This window comes from Protopterus annectens, chromosome 13.part0, assembly GCF_019279795.1.
Source record: "Protopterus annectens isolate FY-2018-M chromosome 13.part0, PAN1.0, whole genome shotgun sequence".
Lineage (NCBI taxonomy): Eukaryota > Metazoa > Chordata > Ceratodontiformes > Protopteridae > Protopterus > Protopterus annectens.
This window is the reverse complement of record NC_056747.1, coordinates 337814250-337833899: the sequence shown is the minus strand read 5'-3', so window position 1 is coordinate 337833899 and position 19650 is coordinate 337814250. Positions and strand designations below refer to the sequence as shown.

At 41.3% G+C, this 19650-nt stretch overlaps 1 protein-coding gene across 1 annotated transcript in view; it reads right to left on the bottom strand.

Moving 5' to 3' along the window:
• CRTC1 (CREB regulated transcription coactivator 1) overlaps positions 1 to 19650 on the bottom strand; it is a 1948027-nt gene that overhangs the window by 2472 nt on the left and 1925905 nt on the right. Inside the window, exon 14 of the mRNA XM_044053956.1 lies at positions 1 to 2319. This exon is cut by the window's left edge and continues 2472 nt beyond it. Within this exon, the coding sequence (XP_043909891.1) occupies positions 2108 to 2319 (212 nt within the window). The 3' untranslated portion in view covers positions 1 to 2107. The remainder of the gene's footprint in view (positions 2320 to 19650) is intronic.

Genomic DNA, 19650 nt, shown 5'->3' with positions numbered 1-19650 from the left:
AAAGAATAATATAAAAATGTGCACTTTCTTCTTGATTTTTTTTAAATTAATTAGTTAACTCTCCTCTCAAAATCCACCCATTCAGCCCTTGGCACTTTTCCTCAAAAGAACGCTACCCTCACCATCTTCCCAGTTATGCAAGCCTACTGCAAATGATACAGCAAACGGTTTGGAAAAAGTCAGCAACATTATTCTGTAATTGGCCATAATCTATTAAATGTTTAAGCTATAAATCTAAGACTGATAAGCCATTCAAGCTGAGAAAAGATTGTTCTGTGTCAAACAATAAAATAAATTAAACTTAAATATCACAGACTATAAGTCTGTTGAAAAACAGTGACAGCATTTTTTCCAAAACATTACTGCAATCATTACGGAACAAGTGCACATAAACTTGATAATTCAGCATGGCAAATGAAAATACATTTTCTTATGGTGTCTGAGAAGTTTTCACATCAGGGTAATGAAAGCTGAACAGACATTTATGGCCCTAGTTCACTGCAGATCTTTGTTAAGACCTCACATTTTGCTGGATTCACCTCATAAAAAGAACCAGAACTTGAATGCAAATGTCTTTTAAAAGACATCTAAATCCATATATACTTAAGTGCAATACATAGGTCTGCCTAGGAATATGCAACTCTGTAGCTATTTTAAAGGATCTTTTCACCATCCTGTTAAACAAACCCTATAGTACTTAAGTCAGTTTGGGAATACAAAAACCTGACTAGTGTTGACCATTAACAAATAATGATAAAAATCCAACCTGTATTTGGCAAGGAGAACAACAAAATACAAACAATTCTTGTATTAGAAGTAAAGAAAACAGGCAGTGGATGCAAGTGGATGTAACCACTTAAAATACATTAAGTAAGTAAATAAATAAAAACAAACAGCAAATGCACAAGATGCCAAATGCAATGAGTTGTTAATCTGTCGAAGAAAAACCAGAGCAAAGTTTCTGAAAGAGGAGAAGCATGACCCATCAACAGCAATGAAAGGGAGGGCTCATCACAAGCAAAACAAAACAATTCAGGTTTTAATCAACAAAATTCAATTAAGGATTTTTTTTAAATATCTTGCACACAGCTTTACTTTTAATAGCAAAACAGTTGATTTGTTGCTCTTTAAGATAAAGGGATAAAGTTTGCATACTCCTGGGAGTTCAAGAACTGCTTGTGGAGTTTCCACTTTTGTTTCTGCTGAAATTAGTTTAATATCAATAATACCAGAACTTGGAAAGAAATCAAGTAGGTACACTTTCAGGATGAAAGTTTATACATTGTTTTCTGTTTTAGTAATAATGAGCACCACAATGTTACATTCACTCGTATGTTCATACAGATTGTGTGACTTGAATTTTGATGATGCAAACAAAGGTTTCATGCCCAGTGACTCTTTCCCTCCACATTTTAGAATATTTTTTTAGCGTTGCTTTCATGTCTGTTTGATGGACAAGAACCTCTTCCAAGAAAATCTGCAGGACAAACAGCAATGCCTATGGTAAGAAGTTTTTCTTATATTCCCTTACTTTGTGGCACCAATCCACAAAAATTACATATAGTGCAAAACATGATGATGAATCTCAGAAAGAGAATGGAGTATACCTCTCAACCTAGCACTGGACAAAAGTAGGGGAAAAGTTAATGATCTGGGAAGAACCAGTCTTTATGGTGGAAAAAATGAATCAAAAACAGAAACAGCAGTCTTCATGAAACAAAGTCTTCTGAAGAAATGTACTGGATTACAAAAAAAAAAATGTTCTCAAAGAAAATGTCAAAGGTGCATGGGCAGTGCTCTTCCATATAGGAGCATGGATCCTGGATAACAGAAGTGGCATGCCAGCAGCTACAGAAAAGATGAGAGGCATGAATGAAGATGTAAAACCATACTGGTCAAATCAGAACAAAGAAATGGGTAGCAAGCACTAAAATATAGCGCAGTCACGGTATGCAGCATTTGCAAGCTGAGTATGACAAGCTTAACTCTTCATATATGACAGAGCTACCACTCAGAAATAGTCTGCATCTAAAAAGGACGACCCATTGGTTTGAGTGCTTAGTTCATCTGGATTCAGAAAGAACTTCTCTGATTCCTGGCATGTTCCCTAAAGCCGGTCCATTCTGAAAGTGTCCTCTGTTGCAGGGTCAGTAAGTACCATGTCTGGGTCATTGAGCATATGCAGTCCATCTAGTGTTAAAGGATCGATTTTCAGTTCGTCCAAAGGAAACTGTGAATCTGCATCAAAACTGACATCCCCAACTCCTGCAAGAGTGCTGGACAATTCCTTGGAAAGGCTTGGAGGCGATTCTCCTGTAACTTTGGGAAGAACAGAGAAAACAGATCACTGCATTGGAAAAACTTGTATAACTCCAGTTTTTTAAATACTCTACATTAATTGTATTTTCAAAATGTGCCTTTTGCACCCATAAGTGACATAAAATAGTTTACATTCACAATCTTGTACCTCATCTGAAACAGACAGGTGATTTGCCAAATACCTGAAAGCTAAGTTTCTTTCATTACCTCATAATGCAAGTACTGATTCTGCCCGAAGACAATCTCCTGAGTTTCAAACAGCCTTTAACTGCAGGAATTATGGCCAAATGAAACTCAAGAATAATTTCATCTAACAAATGAGACAGATATGGATCTGTAGTACTACAAAATTAAAGCACATAACCTGGCAAGGGAGTTGCACTTCTTGCTCCGATTACCTAAAGGAAACTTCTGTGCATCCAATGAAAGTCTATGGAATGACTTTTCAGAAGCCTCCCTGACAAAGCATATTGTCTGACATATCCAAGTAATTCCTGAAAAGTACAGTTGTGTACACTCACCATAAATGTAGACGCTTGAGTGTATTCGCTGCAGTCATTACATTTGGGTAATCTGCTGGCAGGTTGCCCTCAGTCTGCCTGAATTCCAAAGTCTTGGGTCCTGCGTCGATTGCTGTCTCCTCTTCCATGACGTCAGGTCGTCAAGGGTATAAAACAAGCAGCCGCCATTTTCTTTAGTTTTTCTTGCCCCAGATGTCAGGTGCCCCCAAAAAGGTAGCAAAAATATATATGTATAAAAAGTATATATACATGCATCAATATAAACTTTACCTTCATCTACAAGCAAATACACCACATAGGTTGCAGAAGATAGAGAAGGAAAGATAAACTTCAGAATGAAAGGGGGATAGCAGGCGGGTAACCTGGACTGCAACAGTGAATACACTCGAACATCTACATTTATGGTAAGTGTACACAACTGTACTATGTTCTTCGTGTTTCACTGTTGCAGTCATTACACTTGGGTAAAATCCCAAAGCTATGGTTGGGAGGCTGGAGCTAAACAGCTTTAGGTGCTGCTATAAGGCCCTGCAGAAATGCAGTGGCAAAGCCTGCCCTGGACTTAGAGTAGAGAGGCAAATGATAATGCTTTGTAAAGGCGTGAACAGAACTCCAAGTAGCAGCTTCTAGAATGTCTTTGGTTGGTGGTACTCTGAGAAAGGCTGCTGAAGTAGCTGCAGCTCTGGTGGAATGAGACCTAATGCCCTTGGGCACAGGTTTACCATGGTGTAAGTAGCAGAAACAAATACAGTGGCTTATCCACTTTGAAATAGTCTGCTTTGAAATAGCCTTTCCTTCTGATCCTGCAGCATATGTCACTAGTAATTGCTCAGTTTTTCTTAGAGCTTTAGTCCTGCTCAAATAGAATCTTAGCTGTCTGTGTATGTCCAAGGAATGCAGAATTCTCTCCCCCTTGTTCTGCGGATTTGGATAAAAGGTTGGCAGATGAACAGTTTGGTTAAGAGCCACACTGGAAACCACCTTAGGCATAAATGTTGGATTTGTCCTCAAAATATGATAAAAGGCTCCACAGCCATGAGGGCCTGTAGCGCTGAGACTCTTCTTGCTGAAGTAATTGCTAGTAGCAGAGCTGTTTTCCATGATAAGAACTTTATATCAGCAGTAGCAACTGGTGCAAATGGAGGCAGGGTGAGTTTTTCCAACATAATTAAGGTCCCATGCAGGTATTGGTGATCTTCTAGGAGGTCTTAAATTTTTGGCTCCTCTAAGATACTGTTTTAGTAAAGGATGAAAAAAGATTGGTGGCTCTGTATTGTAATGAGCTGAAATGGCAGAGGCATGGATTTTAACTGATGAGAAAGATAGGCCTTTGTCAAGCATCTCAGTCAAGTATTGTAATATCTGAGGAATACTTGGTTCTGCTGTATCAGTTCCTTGTGCTAGATTCCAAGCACAGAATCTCTTCCATTTCTCAGCATAAGATTTTCTAGTACTAGGCCTTCTGGCTTCCAAAATGACATCCATCACAGCTTTACTGAGAGGTGTTGTTTGTATAACTACATGATCAGCCATGCTGCCAGGTTCAGTGTCTGGAGTTGATTGTGCAGGATCTGATTGTTTTGCTGGGACAGTTGTTGAGGTCTTTGAGGTAAAGTCCAAGCTGGGTATTGAGACAAGTTCCTTAGGACTGGGTACCAGTATTGGCGGGGCCAGTCCGGGGCAATTAGTATCATCTTTGGTTTCTCTTGTCTGACTTTTAGGAGGACCTTGGGAAGAAGAGGCAGAGGAGGAAAGGCGTAAACTGATAGGTTTTTCCAACTGAAGGATAGGGCGTCCACTTTCCACACTTGTCTGTGATAAGTCCTTATGCAGAATCTTTTCAATTGATAATTTTAAGGAGAGGCAAATAGATCTATGTCTGGGCTCCCCCATTTCTTTGTTATCATGCTGAAGACTTGTGGATCTAGTTTCCACTCGTGAGGATCCATAAGGTTTCTGCTTAAATCATCTGCCAGAGTATTTTGTTTTCCTGGCAGGAATTGAGCTTGAAGACATAATTGGTAAGTCAAAGCTGTGTCCCACAGTGCCATGGCTAATCTGCAAAGGGGGTATGAGTGCGTGCCCCCCTGCTTGTTTATATACCACATGACCGTGGTGTTGTCCATCTTTATCAGTAGTTGTCCTGGATGAAGCAAGTCCTTGAAGGCTGTCAGGGCATTTTGAACAGCTAGCATCTCTTTCTGATTGATATGTAGATGCATTTGTTTTGGGGTCTATATGCCCTGAATACATCTTCCCGCCATGTGGGCCCCCCACGCATAATCTGATGTGTCTATTAAGGTTTGGCTAGCAGAGGGTAGAGTGAAGGCCCATCCCATGTTTTGGTGACATGCCTTTGTCCACCATAGAAACTCCTGTTGTAGGCAGGGAATGAGAGGAATCATTGCTTCCAGACTGTGACAATGTTGACTCCATAAACTTTTTAGGTACCATTAACGTTTCCTCATATGCAGTCTTGCATATGGAATCAGTAGGATGCAGGATGCCATGAAGCCTAAAGCCTGCAGAATTTGTCTTGCAGATAACTGGGTTTTTGTTGCCATCAGTTTGAAGTAAGTAGTGAGTTGCCTTTGCTTGTTTGGCGTGAGGTAAGCCATCTGGGCAGTTGTATTCAAGCTTGCACCCAGGAATGTTATCTTTTGAGAGGGTACCACTTGTGATTTCTTTTTGTTTATTGTGTACCCTGTTGAAGAAGAATGTCCTTGTTCTCTACGTGAATGAGATAGTCGTCCAAGTAAGGATATATTTGTATACTTTGTCTGCAAAATGCAATTACTGGTGCCAGGCACTTTGTAAAGATCCTGGGCGCAGTAGATAAGCCAAAGGGCAGTGCAGAGAATTGGTAATACATTAAGCCAGCCTTGAATCTGAGGTATCTTCTGCACGACTGCCTTATTGGGACATGCAGGTATGCCTCTTTTAGGTCTAATGTCACCAGCCAAGCATTCTTGCCCAGCATGGGCAGAAGCTGCTACAAAGTCAGCATTTTGAATTTTGGAATGTCCAGGTATGTGTTCAAAATCGATACATCCAGTATTAGCCGCCGGGCCTTGTCCTTTCTGGGTACCAAGAACAGTCTTGAGTAAAAACCTTGTCCTTTTTCCTGTTCTGGTACTGGCTGAATGGCCCCCATATCAATGAGGGAAGTAACCTGGTTCTGTGCCTCCGCCCATTGATTTTTTGGCAGATCTGGCCAACCGTTTACCATTGGCAGAGTATGGAAATGGAAAGTGTATCCCTGTGATACTATGTTTAGCACCCACTTGTCCTGGGTTATTAACTGCCAATTTTGAGCAAAAAGTGCTAATTTTCCCCCTAAGGGTGCTGCCAAAAGATAAGTGCTTGGTGAAGGCAGAGGGAAGTCATTGGACTGTTTTCTGTAGGTTTGCACTGTATCTCCTCCAGATTTGGAGGTAGAAGCGCCCCATTGCTTTGCCCTGTATGAATCTTGTGCCTGGTATCTGGAACCCTTAGGGCATCTGGATTTGCCCCTTTGAGCTCTGTCTGACACTGGAAAGGACCAATTATTTGTAGGCCAGTGTCTACTGAATCTTGGTGGTTGCACTTGTAAGAAGTCTTTTACAGTTTGCATAGACTTCGCTTTGTCTTCCATTTTCTTTAAAACCTCTTCTGCCTTAATACCAGAGTATCATGCTGTAAAGGTGCATCTAGTAATTTAGCTTGAACATGATCAGGCAAATTTTGTTCCTTTAGCCAGGCATGCCTCCTAATCACAGAACCAGTAACTGCGGCCCTGCAGGAGGCCTCTAAGGAATCAAAACTACATTGCAAAGTATGCTTTACAACCTGTTCAGCTGCATGCAATAATTCATGCAATTCTTTATCTTCTGCACATTCAGAAAACATCATTTTCTGCTTCAGCAATCCCATAACATGTTATTGATACTTGAGCATATGAAACTGGTAGTTTAAGGCCCTAATTGCCAGGGTTGCAGATGTATAAACTTTTTTCCCCATCGATCTCTGTCAGAGGGGGTAGGATTTTTTGCTGTTGAGGCCTTAACTCCCTTTGGACCCTGTGAAACAGTTTCAGGATCAGCAGCAGGGTTTCTAAACAGAAAGTTGTGTGAGTCAGGGACCCTGTAACATCTGTCAGGCTTGCTGGGAGCCGGAGGCAAGGAGTCAGGGGTCAAGCTTGACTCTGAAAACACATCATCCACAATGTCTAAAACAGGGGGTATGGCTAAAGGCCTGTGCTGAGGGAGGAGGAGGAAATCCCTGAGCCTCTTTTTTGATTCTGAGAAATCTTGACTCTCCCAGTGAAAATGCTCCCTCAAAGTATGCAAGGTTTCTCCAAATGAATAATCCTCAGGAGGTGATGCAGATGGTATAGACTCCTCTGCATCAGAATCCTCATAGGGAGGTATAGATAATTCCTGATAAGAGGAATCAGAAGAAATAGAAACCTGATCTCAAGATTCATAATCAGTGTCTTGCCTAGGCCTCTTATCTGGAGGGGGATGGGAACCCCTGATCAAGGTAATAAGGTCTTCAGCCATTTTGATCATCTGGTTTTTAGGCATAGAGGCCTGTGCACGTGGCTCATGCGTCAGTTTTTTAGTTTTAGAAGTTGCTTTTGTCTTTGGTTTTGCAGCTGTCGTCGGTTTGATATAAAAATGTTGAGGCCTGAATACACCCTCAGAAGCTGGTGCCTGCTCAGCAGCTCCGGACCCATCTGAGAAAGATACATTCGTGGGTCCAATACGTTGAGTATCTCGTGGCATGCCGGACTCCACATGGGTGTCGGTAGGGGCCTGTGACTCTAAAGTAGCGGGTATCCGAAAGTGGCTCACTGAGTACTGGCGAACCTGTGACTGGCTTAGGAGAAGCTTCATCGTTGGTTTTGGACTTCGACTATCTCTCTCTGTCTTTTTCTTTGCGTTTTTTATATATTTCCGTAGTTGAATTGCTATCCAACAACATTTCTGGGTAGTTAAATCTGTTTCCAAAATACTTTGAGGCAAAAATACACCGACGCTTAATAGTGAGTTGGTTAAATCTAGCACAAAACCGACAGCCAGGCACATTGTGATCAGGACCTAGGCAAGGAATACAGTATAAATGGAAATCCTTATGAGGTATTTGCTTCCCACAAGTAATACAATTATTAACTTTTTCTGACATGAGTATGGAGCAAGAAAAAAGTTTCCCCAATGGGGTACTTAGCTTTAGTGAAGACTTCGGTTCTGAAACTCAAACTCGAATATTTCAGGAGTCGGCCGACCGGCACTTGCGAAATGCTTCTGCTTCGGGCACTGCGCGACAAGACAGACTAAAGAAAATGGTGTCGACAGCTTGTTTTATACCCCTGACGACCTGACATCATGGAAGAGGAGACAGCAACCAACGCAGGACCCAAGACTTTGGAATTCAGGTTGACTGAGGGCAACCTGCCAGCAGATTACCCAAATGTAATGACTGCAACAGTGAAACACGAAGAACATTAATGGGATTTAATCTGCAAGGTGTTAGATATGGAGCAAAATTGTTCCAGCTGTCAGATCACGAAGGCTATGTGAAATGAAAGAAACATACTAGTCTGTTGCTATAAACAAGGAGATCCAAGTGTCAAAACTCATATGGATAATCTGGAGTAATTTAAATGAAATGTGATTTGCTTTTCTAGCCTGAAAAAACACCAGTGGAATGGAGCAAATGCATACACACAGTTTGGTACTAGGTCCATGCAAAATTATCTAGTAATTGCATCCAAAACTAGGGACAGCTCAGTAATGAATGTACAAGATGTCTGTATCCATCACTGGTAACATGGGTTCAAGCTACCTTCTTTGTTTCTGGAGAAATGACTGGGGAGAGACTTCCAAGAGCCCCCTCTTTGCGTTTTGAAAGGGTAGGCATGGAATGAGTCATTTAAGGGAAGACTCTTGGTAGCCAATTGAATTCCATTTCAAAGAACATTTACCTATGTCAAAAGGTTTATATGCATTCACTGTAGGTCACATCAAAAGTCAGCTCTGCTCACATTATCACCATAATGTTAACTCTTGCGTCTCTTAAACTATAAGAAGCAGACAGATCTAAAGGTAATTCCACTGTACCTTGTGTACAGATAAGTTTCACAAATGAAACACAACGGTTGCATGCGTTAGCCTGTACATGACAAATGAACAGGGTCAACAGAAGGGAACTGGTGAGCCCAGTGATCATTAGGGGACTGGTTATTACATAAAAAACAACTGTACAACACTGAACAGCAGTGGTACAAAAGCATCTCACTGACATGTTTCTGGCAGGCAAATGACCCACAAAAGATGGGCTCTGCAGGGAGTAGAGGTAGTTAATTACATATTTGTGGTTCATTTATATGTGGTTACCTCCAACCAGAGTAAATCAATCACTATCGTCTTTTTCTATAATATTAAGAATAACAAGATCTGCTGCCAGACTATAGAGAAAAGACCACATGTAAAGACACATCTACAACTGAGAGACAGAAAAAAACTTGGATCTTCTCTTCCCAGTTACCTAATGTGGTTTCGGACACACAACCCCCATCATAACAGCAGTCTACCTTTTCTAAGTATGGCAGTTATAGTTGATCAAAATGAACCTCTTCTTGAAGGTATTTAAGACAACGGAAGAAAAACATTAAGTATTTCACCTTCAGGAGAGTAATTAGCACTAACAGCTTGCTTCTGAAATCAAAATGGTTTAAATACAAAAGGACTCTCCACAGCAAGACAGGGTAGGGTGCTATGCTCCTTACCAGTATTATGACATCTCATGCAGAACTAAATATGAAAAACTGAGTAAAGAAAACAAGATCAACTAATGGGTCCACCATGAAACAAAGCTATCCTATGCATGAATACCACTTTTGCCCTTAAAATTGTTTGTCATTAAATCATGAAAAAGTTTAGACCGTTTCAGGTCAACTGTCAGCAAGAAAGATGGATTAGAATACACAGCAGCACATCCATATAATTGGATATGCAACCTTAATTAACTATGGTATCCCTCCAGAAAATGGTTATATATCCTTCCCCTTTACAAAAGGCTAAGCAGTGGTCTACTGACAGCCAGGCAGCATGTTCTAAACACCTTGGAATGAATTATGTGGCGGTATTACTACAGAGTACCACTAAAGTTCAAAGAAAAAACAATGCTTCTAACACTTCTCTGTCATAACACTAGCTGGCTTCCCACTGAAGAACACACTAAGGACAATCTTCTCTCCTCAGTCATTCATCAAACTACTACTAAGTTAGTATCAGCACGAACCATTACAAGTTAATTTTCCAACCCTGTTTTAGGGCTTTGGTTCATCAGTACAATTTTGAAGTGAAAGGTCATGGCTCTAAGGAAGAAAGGTGAACAGCAGATTTTACCTGTGTTCATACGGCAAAGGCACTGAATCCTGGGCAACACTCATCTTCTCATTATAAGTGAGAGGACCCTCAACTCCAAAGCAAAATAAGTGAATGTTCCAGACAAGAACATGCTTATAAAAGAAAGACAAGTTAATAGGTGAAAAGAAATGGGTGGCAACATGGCTGAGGCACACAAACTAATCAAATACAAAACAAGAAAGAAGCAATGACTGTTGATGTTCTCTGATAATCCTAACCCCTAATCATGTGTGAAAAAAGGTTTAAAACAGACTGTCAAATTAAAGTAGCTGAAGTGGTCCAGATCATGAGTCAACTAAGTTAATGAAAACCTAAATTCCTTGAAAGCACATCTGTAGCAGAAAGTCAGTTTTATAAGACTCTACATCAAATATTCAATTCTAGAAGAGTTCCCAGACTGCAGAAAATGTCTCCCAAGTGCAACTCTGGTACTTGCAACTGCAAGACCTGAATTACAAAAAAAGTTAAAAAATACAGGAAACGGTGAATGTCAAACATTGCTGTTTTCCTTTAAAACTACATTTTTGAAGGGAGCAAGTCACCCAACGAGCCCATCACACTCTCAAATGACTATGTATCAACTCTGACATCACCACACCTTGCAGAAAAAAAGAATACTCCGAGAAATGGGAATCTCAGTTAGTGTATGTAGTCCTCAACTTTGGGCATTCTTGCCTATTTCAAGACCTATCAAACAGTTAAAAAAAAAAAAAAAAAAAAAAAACACAGATTATGAACGTCATGCAGGTGTCGTTTACACAAGCACACACAATTATTTACTTACCAAAACAGACTGTAATGTGCAATGTTGATTGTTTATACTACTTTACAGAGAGCGCGAAGTTCACTCCTTGAATTATGTTATGCACCTAGTTCACTAATAAAAATCGAACTGTAAAATACGTACTTTGTTTGTGTCTTTTGGCTTTTCCCGGTTAGGGGTCGCCACAGCGGAACTCTGTTCCGCTGATTGGCAGAAGAGTTTTACGTGCTGGCTTGCCGGGCCTAATGCACAACCTTCAACGAAGGAATGCCCGTTCACGCATGTCGCCACACAGAAGACGTTCTAACTGAGAATCGAACAGGCAACGTCTAACTGTAAGGCGACAACGCTACCGCAGCACCACCACCGCAGTCACTAATAAAAATCAAACTGTAAAATACGTACTACAAAGTAATAAAACAAAAAATAGTAGGTAGTCTACAGACGAGTTAAAAATTGAATATCTGTGTGTTTCGATAAAGGATATTCCATTTTTAACTCATCTGTGGACTGCTTGCTATTTTCTATTTTATTATTTTGCAGTATGTTCATAGGTTGGTACTAAGCTATAGGCCTAAGGGCCTAAGTAAGCCTAGCCAACAAGGTTCCCTGGCTTACGCTACCCAAGAAAGTTATTTCCTGTGCCCCTGTCGAGCAGATGTGATTTCTGGTGTGTGTTTGCTATTTCCCATACATTCATCAAAATTTTTCTTGAAGAGTGCTAATGAGGAACTTTGCTTGACATAGAGGGGTAGCTTGTTCCAGAGTACAGGAAGTTTCTGGGACAGGAATCTATCCCTCCAGCATGTCCCGTTTATTGTGGTGACAAGGTTTAGGTCCCTACAGCATGTAGCTCAGAGGGATTGGGATTTCTTTAGGTGTAGCATGTGCAACAGCTCTGGGTTTAACATAACTTTATATGTTCTCCTCGGAGAAGGCGATATGCTACAGAGTAAAGCTGGAGTTTTTTGAGACGGTCAGTGTAGGGCATCTGTTTGAGGCCAGTAATCCTCTTTGTGAGGTACTTCTGCGGCCTTTCCAGCTGATGCAGATGTCTTGTGAGGTACATTCTAAAAGGGGTGTTGTACTCTATAATGGGTCTAATGAGTGTCGAGTACTAGGTAACAATGACCTCTTTTTTCCTGGATGAGAACCCTTTTGTGATGAGGTATGCCACATAGAAGGATTTCCTGACTACTGTGGCGATGTTATTATTAAAGGAGAGACTACTGTCCACCTGGGTCCCAAGGTCTCATCACACATTTGCCGTTAAGTAGACTGCTGTTTATGTGGTAGCTCATGGGTACAGAGTTTTTACCAAAGGGGATGACAATACACTTTTTGGCATTGAGCTTGAGGCCATACCTCTGACACCAGGCATCTGTCTCAGTGAGGCCCTTCTGTAGGATGTCCACATCATTTGGGGACTCGACTATAGCTCCTAGTTTGCAGTCATCTGCCAAATTCATTAGCCAGAGGCCTTCTGTGTTAGCCTCTACTTCAGAGAAGTAGCTACCAAACAGGAGAGGTCCCAGGACTGAACCCTGTGGTACTCCACTTGTCACTTGTTTGAAGTCAGATTTGGAGTCTGCAAATTTTACAGTGTGGGTTCTTGTCAGTGAGCCAGTTGGCAACCCATCTTGTGGCATACGGATTTATACCTAGTTTAGTGAGTTTAGCTATAATTCCAGAATGGGGGATGGTGTCGAAAGCCTTGGCGAGGTCAAGATAGGCTGTGTGAAGCACCTTTCCCCTGTTGATCAGGTTCAGAAGGCATGATCTGCCTTTCACAAACCCGAACTGGGTGGGGTCCAGGGTTTGGAGGTTACCAATGTCTTTGTTTATGAGTTCCGTGATGATATGTTCCATGGCCTTGCAGACCAGGCTCGTCAGGCTAATACGGCGATAGTTCCCAAGATCAGTGGTGGCTTCCCCTTTGTAAAGTGGGATAACTGTTGCTGTGCGCCATTCAGTGGTCACTAAGCCTGATGTGAGACTATGATTGAACATGGTGCTTAGGTGGGGAGCCAGCTCGTTCTGAAGTTCATGTAAAATGCAGCCTGGGATTTTGTCCGGTCCCATGGATGCTGTGTTTTTGGTTTTAGAGAGTGCAGCTTTTACCTGCATAGATGTGATTACAGGGACTCTGCATTCTTCCTGTATAGATATGGCCCTTTAGAGGGTGAGAGGGGGGTAAAGTTAGCACTGAACCTATCTGCCAAGATGTTGGCAATATCATCTGGTTCTGTAATTTTCATGCCGTTGTGCTGTAACTCAGGGCAGGTCTGGGTGTAGCCATTGAGATTCTTGACATAGCTATAGCATGCTTTGTAGTTGCCCTTAGAATCAGTGGTGATTTTGTTTTCATAGCTAGCTTTGGAGGATCTTATCAGGGACCTCAGCTTCTTACGGAGGCTGGCCAGGGTGTTCCTCCACTCATGGGATTTTACTCTCTTTTGCAACAGTTTCTTCCTTCTGTTGTAGAGTTTGTTTATGGCAGGGGACCACCAGATTGGCTTCCTTATTTTGGAGGATAGCGTCTTGGTTCTGTTTGGGATGGCACGATCCATGCACTCATGTAAGTGCTTATAGAGTGCATTTGTGTAGGATTCAGCAGTCGTAACTGTATTGTCCATCTGGATGGGTGTCATGAAGTTCGCCATTTCTGTCTTAAGCATAAAGTTGGCTTTGGAGAAACTTTTTACTGTGGTTTCCTTAATGGTGGGTGGGAGCGGTTCATAGATTAGTACTAAGCTAACTGCCCTTGCGAGCCATTTTAAGCCTAGCCAATTATCCCTTGTGAGACTCAAACCCTGCACCTTGTGTTTGTAAGGCAAACACCTTAAACCATTAGGCCACCCTCCCAACCTTGGGGTTGCGGATATCTAGGGTGATTAGCTTATGGTCGGATCTGACCAATGAGGAGGTGACTTCAGGTGTGGAACACCGGTCACTCATGTTGGTAATGACTAGGTCTACGATATTGTTGCCTCTGGTGGGGGTGTGGATAAGTTGATCCAGGGCATTGGAATTTATGAATTCCAGAAAGCGTTGAGCGAAGGTGTTGGTACACGAGTAGTTTTCCCAGTTAATGGTGGAGCAGTTGAAATCACCCATTAGGGTGTTTGGTTGAACCCTAATATTTTCCAGTATATCAAGAAAGGAGGAGTGGGAATACTTGGGCATGGTGGGGGATCTGTAGCAAGCTATAATTTGGATTGCAGTTTTGCCCAGAGTTAGTTGCACTTGGATAACTTCAGATGCATTATGCTGTGCAACTAGCCTGGAGGTGTGGATATCCTTAATGAATATGGACACACCTCCACCTTTGGTGTTCTGGTCCAGGTTAGATGGTATGAGTTATAGCCTGGCAATGCAGGGGCGCTCTCTATGGCCTTGAACCAGGTCTCACTCACTGCACAGATATCAATGTTCTCCATTTTAAGGAGTGCCTCGAGTGAGTGCATTTTGAGATTTAGACTTCTAGCATTGAGTAGCATTACCCTCAGTTTTTGCTTGCCTGTTCCTGTTAAGGTGGTGAATTTGTCATTTGACCCTTGCCTAAAAAAAGGCACTATAGGGGCGGCAAGACCCTTAGCCAGTATCCAGAATCCCAAGGGCGACAGGTGCAAGCCATCGCTGGCAAAGCATTGTGGTCTGTTGACCATGTCATCCCAGGTAGACAGATACTGGATACCATTAGAATGACATCAGAAGCTTAGCCAATTGCTGAAGTCAATCATTTTGTCCTTGTACTGCGGTACCATTGTGGGTGATGGCAGGATGCTACTCAGGGCTAGAGTCATACCTGCCTGGGCTACAAGATCGGGGAGCTCTTCCATGTTTCTTTTCATGTAGTCCAGGGAGGTACGTCTCAGATCGTTCACACCAACATGGACAATGACAGTCACATTTGTACTTCTTGTGGAGTGACCCGACTGTGTGGGTTATGTGGCGGATCCTGGCACCTGACAGGCAGCTGACAGTAACCTTCTCTTTGTTTAGCCTGGTGAGTGGGACATCAGTGTGCCTGACTATACAGTCACCTATGACTAATGTGTTGGGTATGTTGTTTTGCCTTATGGGGCTGTGGTTTATTGGCACACTGAGTCTGTGGGCTATGTGTCATTTGGGTTGTGTTGGGGGGGTGGAGGTTGCTTGCATTTCTGCTTTGGAGGTCTCTGTTGCTTGAGCAGATTATTACTAAGAGCCTCTGTAAATGTTTTTGTGTTTCTATGTGTGGATTTTGGTGGTGCAGGTATAGTGGGACTATGTGATGAGTGTGGTGTGGTGCAAGTGTTTACCTTCTCCTCGACTGTCAAGTTCAGTCTTGACTGGAGACAGCTTCACCTCCAGTTTGGCTAGATAAGTGCATCTCTCACAGCTTGTAGTGCTGGGTGGTAGGAGGACAGGGTTGTCTGTGTACATGAGGCAACTGCTACACTGCCTGAAGATGCCCACATTCATCAGATAGACAGGAGAGAACACTGGGAGCTGATCCTTGGACATGCTTCAATAAAAAACTACTTTCCTCTAGACAAGTGAGGAAAGTGAGTATAAGAGCTGTTTTTCTCTAAGCAAGTAAAGAAAGTAAGTATAAAACCTGTTTTCCTCTAGGTAAAGAGGAAAGTTGAGTGCTGTAGTAATTTGTAGCTTATTTAGTGCTAAAAGTTCTGAACAAGTGCTGAGTACAAATAACCAAATTCAAGTGCTAAAACTAAGAATCTGTACCTGGATCTTGTGGTAGATAGGCTACCTACTCCCAACGATAAGCTAGAATGCTTCCCTCCAACACAGAAAGGCTTGGGGGGGGGGGCTCAGAAGCTTACAAACAGTCCTGGATGCAGCAAATCTGTATCTGGTCTAGACTAGCTACAGGAAAGGTGGGAAACAAGGGCAAATGCAGGCTTTTAAACCAGAAAGTTGAAAGAGATGGAAAAACTGCCCAAATGGCCAATAAACTACAATTTCTGGGCCAGAAACCACTCTTGTGGTAGATAGGCTACCTAGTGCTTCCCACCAACACAGAAAGGCTTTGGGGGCTCAGAAGCTTACAAACAGTGCTGGATATAGCAAATCCGTATCTGGACTAGACTAGTTAGGAAAGGTGGGAAACAAGCGCAAAGACAGGCTTTTAAACCAAAAAGTTGAAAGAGATGGAAAAACTTCCCAAACGGCCAATAAACTACATATTTTACAGTTTGATTTTTATTAGTGAACTAGGTGCATAACATAATTCAAGGAGTAAAATGTCACACCCTCCACACTGTGGAGTTCCTTCTTGGTTTGTTTTTGACCCAGTATAGGTTGCAAACTGGGTTTTCTGAGACTTCGAGGGATACCACGGATGTTTCTTTTTATACTACATTACGTGACATGAAAATAACTTCAATGTAGCTTTGCAGCTTTCTGTGATATTTATTGAAAAGTCAGATTTTTTTTTCTTGTAAAATATCAACACATTTGCCATTTTTCTTGCCACCATGCACTCCCTGTACAGAAGTGTCCAAATCAGAACTACTATGCAAAAAAAAGAGACAGGTAGTAACACTACCAACTAGGTGCAGTGATAAGAGTTTTTCTTCCTCTCTGCAATAAAGGCAGTGGAATCCAACCATTCACAACTCCTTTTTCTCATTTTTGCACATAGCTTTGGGTGTGTGTGTCACTTCAACATTGACAGACATTTAGAGCCAAGGTTTACACCTCTGGGTGGCTGGCCCTGCCATGGTTGTTCTTCCACACTACACACTTGCACGCGCGCACACACACACCTATGACCAATTCAGTGTGCCCAATTCAACTACTGCATATCTTTGGAATGTGGGAGGAAACCAGAGCATCAAGAGGAAACCCATGTGAACAAAGGGAGGACAAGCAGACTCTGCAAAGGCACCCCAGCAGAGAACTGAACCGGAGAACTTCTTGCTGTGAGGCAAAAACACTACCCGCAGCACCAGTGTGCCACAAAAAGGCAGCTGAAAAGAATGTTTTTGTTTGTTTTTTAATAGGAACTGCTAACTTGCAGAAATCAGCAAGACTGACTGCCTATCCAAGACTCTGGGCAATACCTGACAGGAATGACAACAGACTTGTGTGTGTCTGTGGTATATTTATACAGGCGGAAATCAATTTCAATGCAAACTATGTGAGAAGCTAAACTTAAAAAGGAGGAGGAGGGGTGGGCTTTTCCTTCCTATGATCAAAAAAAAAAAAGAAAATGAAGGTTTTATGATGTACAGGTAGGTTTCTAACATCCTAATACTAGAACGTTATTGTTGAGAGAAAAGAACCCTAAGAGTTGAGTTAAACTGTGGGAGAGGGTTGATTTTTCTTTTGTATCACTATAATCACATACTTTTATTAAAGCTTCAACAGACTAATCTAAAAATATGAGGCTTTAGTTCATTTCTATCATAATTATCAAAAGACTCTCATCACAAGGCAACATTTAAATAATATCCCTAACAAGCACAGTCAAATATATGCATATCTCTGTCAATGTACTCAGCATGCACCTTTTAAATGGATGCCTGTCTATTGACTTCTCTCTCTTAACTCAAGTTGATGGGAAAGTTGTCATACAGATTATGCACACTCAAATAATTTTTCTTTTGGTGTCTGCTTTTGTTATCCAAGACCCCACCAACACTACACATAAACAGATACATACGTGTGCTGAATCATATAAAAATGCTCAATACTCATGAGATCTTGACATAAAATGCCTGCTATTTTCATTAAACTGTTTCCAACAGTTTAATTGTGTTTCAGAATTCTCTCCTTATTAGTCCTTAACAATACATTGAGTTAAGTGTACAACATTCAGTCTGTACAAAGCACTCTGTATTATTAATAATAGTCACAATTGCAAGAGTAACCACATAACAAGCCTTTTAATCCAACACCAATACATATCTTGGACTTTTATGTCATTACAAATTAATAAAAACGTCCCAGAACTAGTTCCAAACTGCAAAGAAGCTAATTCAAGATTGCCAGTACATCTGTAGGAGTGCTATATGGAATTTTGTAAATAATTCTATGTCACTTGTGAATATTGATATGATTTATACAGAACTGTATGTTATGTACTGAGCTTCAAGAATATAACTACAGCATACCCTGCTGAAATATAGATTAACTTACAAAACTTCAAGAAAATAAGCTGCAATTAAGTGCTTTACGATGTGCTATAACAGATTCAATGCAGCAAGAAGACAGGATGACTATATTTACAAGTTTTTTCTATTGTCTTGGTGAGAAGTAATCAAGTTTAAAATGTAAAGTGTTTTACTGCTATATGACTTCCTAGCAGCTGCATAGTTCTGAAAGATGTGTATTTTTCACAGAGTGCTAAAAATGCTTGTAAGTTGACAATGGGGGTAGCTTGGGAACTAAAGTCAGGTGACAAAGAGTGATGTCATACAAGCTAACCCAGCAGTAATATTTGATATTAACTTAAGAAATCTCTCATACAGAGACTGTGCATTTTGTAACTTGTCTTGGCTCTAGCAAGAAAATCCACTAATCATCAACTGCACTTGCACTGCTAATAGTAAGTGACCAGGATACAGTAATTTCTTTTAGATATAGTTAGGAATAAAGTAAATATTATTTTAGATATTTTCTGTATTTATTTGAGACTGTCCTGCAATGTTGTTTAAAAATATTTCCTGTGATTCTGAACACTGTAGTTACTGTGTTGACTGGGTATTGTTTTGTTCATTTATTACTTATTACATATATTTAAACCTATCTTTGTGGCTAATATTTGTGAGACATATTTAAGTTCTTAGGGTACTGGCATATGTATTTTTTGACACTATACAGGCAACTCCTAAAAAGCCTTGCTCTTGGTCACACTTACCATTTGGATAATAGTAAAATTACACAGTAGGATTGGTCACCCTTAATAAGGGCCTTCTAGTAGCTGATTAGGAGGGGTTGGTGGCAGTGATAACTACTTTACAGTCTGGGCAGAAGAAGGCATAGCTAGTATACCTGTGCCAGCCTTCCCCCAGGTGTGTGTGTGTGTGTGTGTGTGTGTGTGTGTGTGTGTGTGTGTGTGTGTATGTTTGTATATAAATCAAATCTCAAAGTGTGTGTGTGTGTGTGTGTCAGCTACTTTGGCAGGGACACGAAGCACTGGTTAGACAGACAGGGTGCTAGAGGTCTTGGCTTGACCCCTCAGCTGAAATCTTAACCCTACAGCTGTGCCTGGGGAGTTTTATTGGGGATCTGGAGAAAGAGGGAGAAACCTGCCCCAGACTGACTGATCTCTGTGTGCTATTAAGGGAAACTGTACTTTACTGTGTGTGTACTTGTCATCCTCCCATTGTGTACTTTCCTCACTGTTGCCAGTGGTGAGGATTGAGGCTCCTTGATTACTGGGCCAGTGCAGGGGAGTCGCATATTAACTGGTGGCAGTGGTGGGATATCCACATTACATATTAATTGGTTGACAGTGGTGAGTTAGCCGCATCACATATTAATTGGCTTGTAGTGATGTGGATATTGAATTCCTGTAGCCTATGTAAAGTGGTCATTGAAGGTGTTTGCACTTGGTCAGCCACGCAGTGAACATTCAGAGTTCATATCACAATTGTTTTATTTTTTTGTTAACTTAATCAGG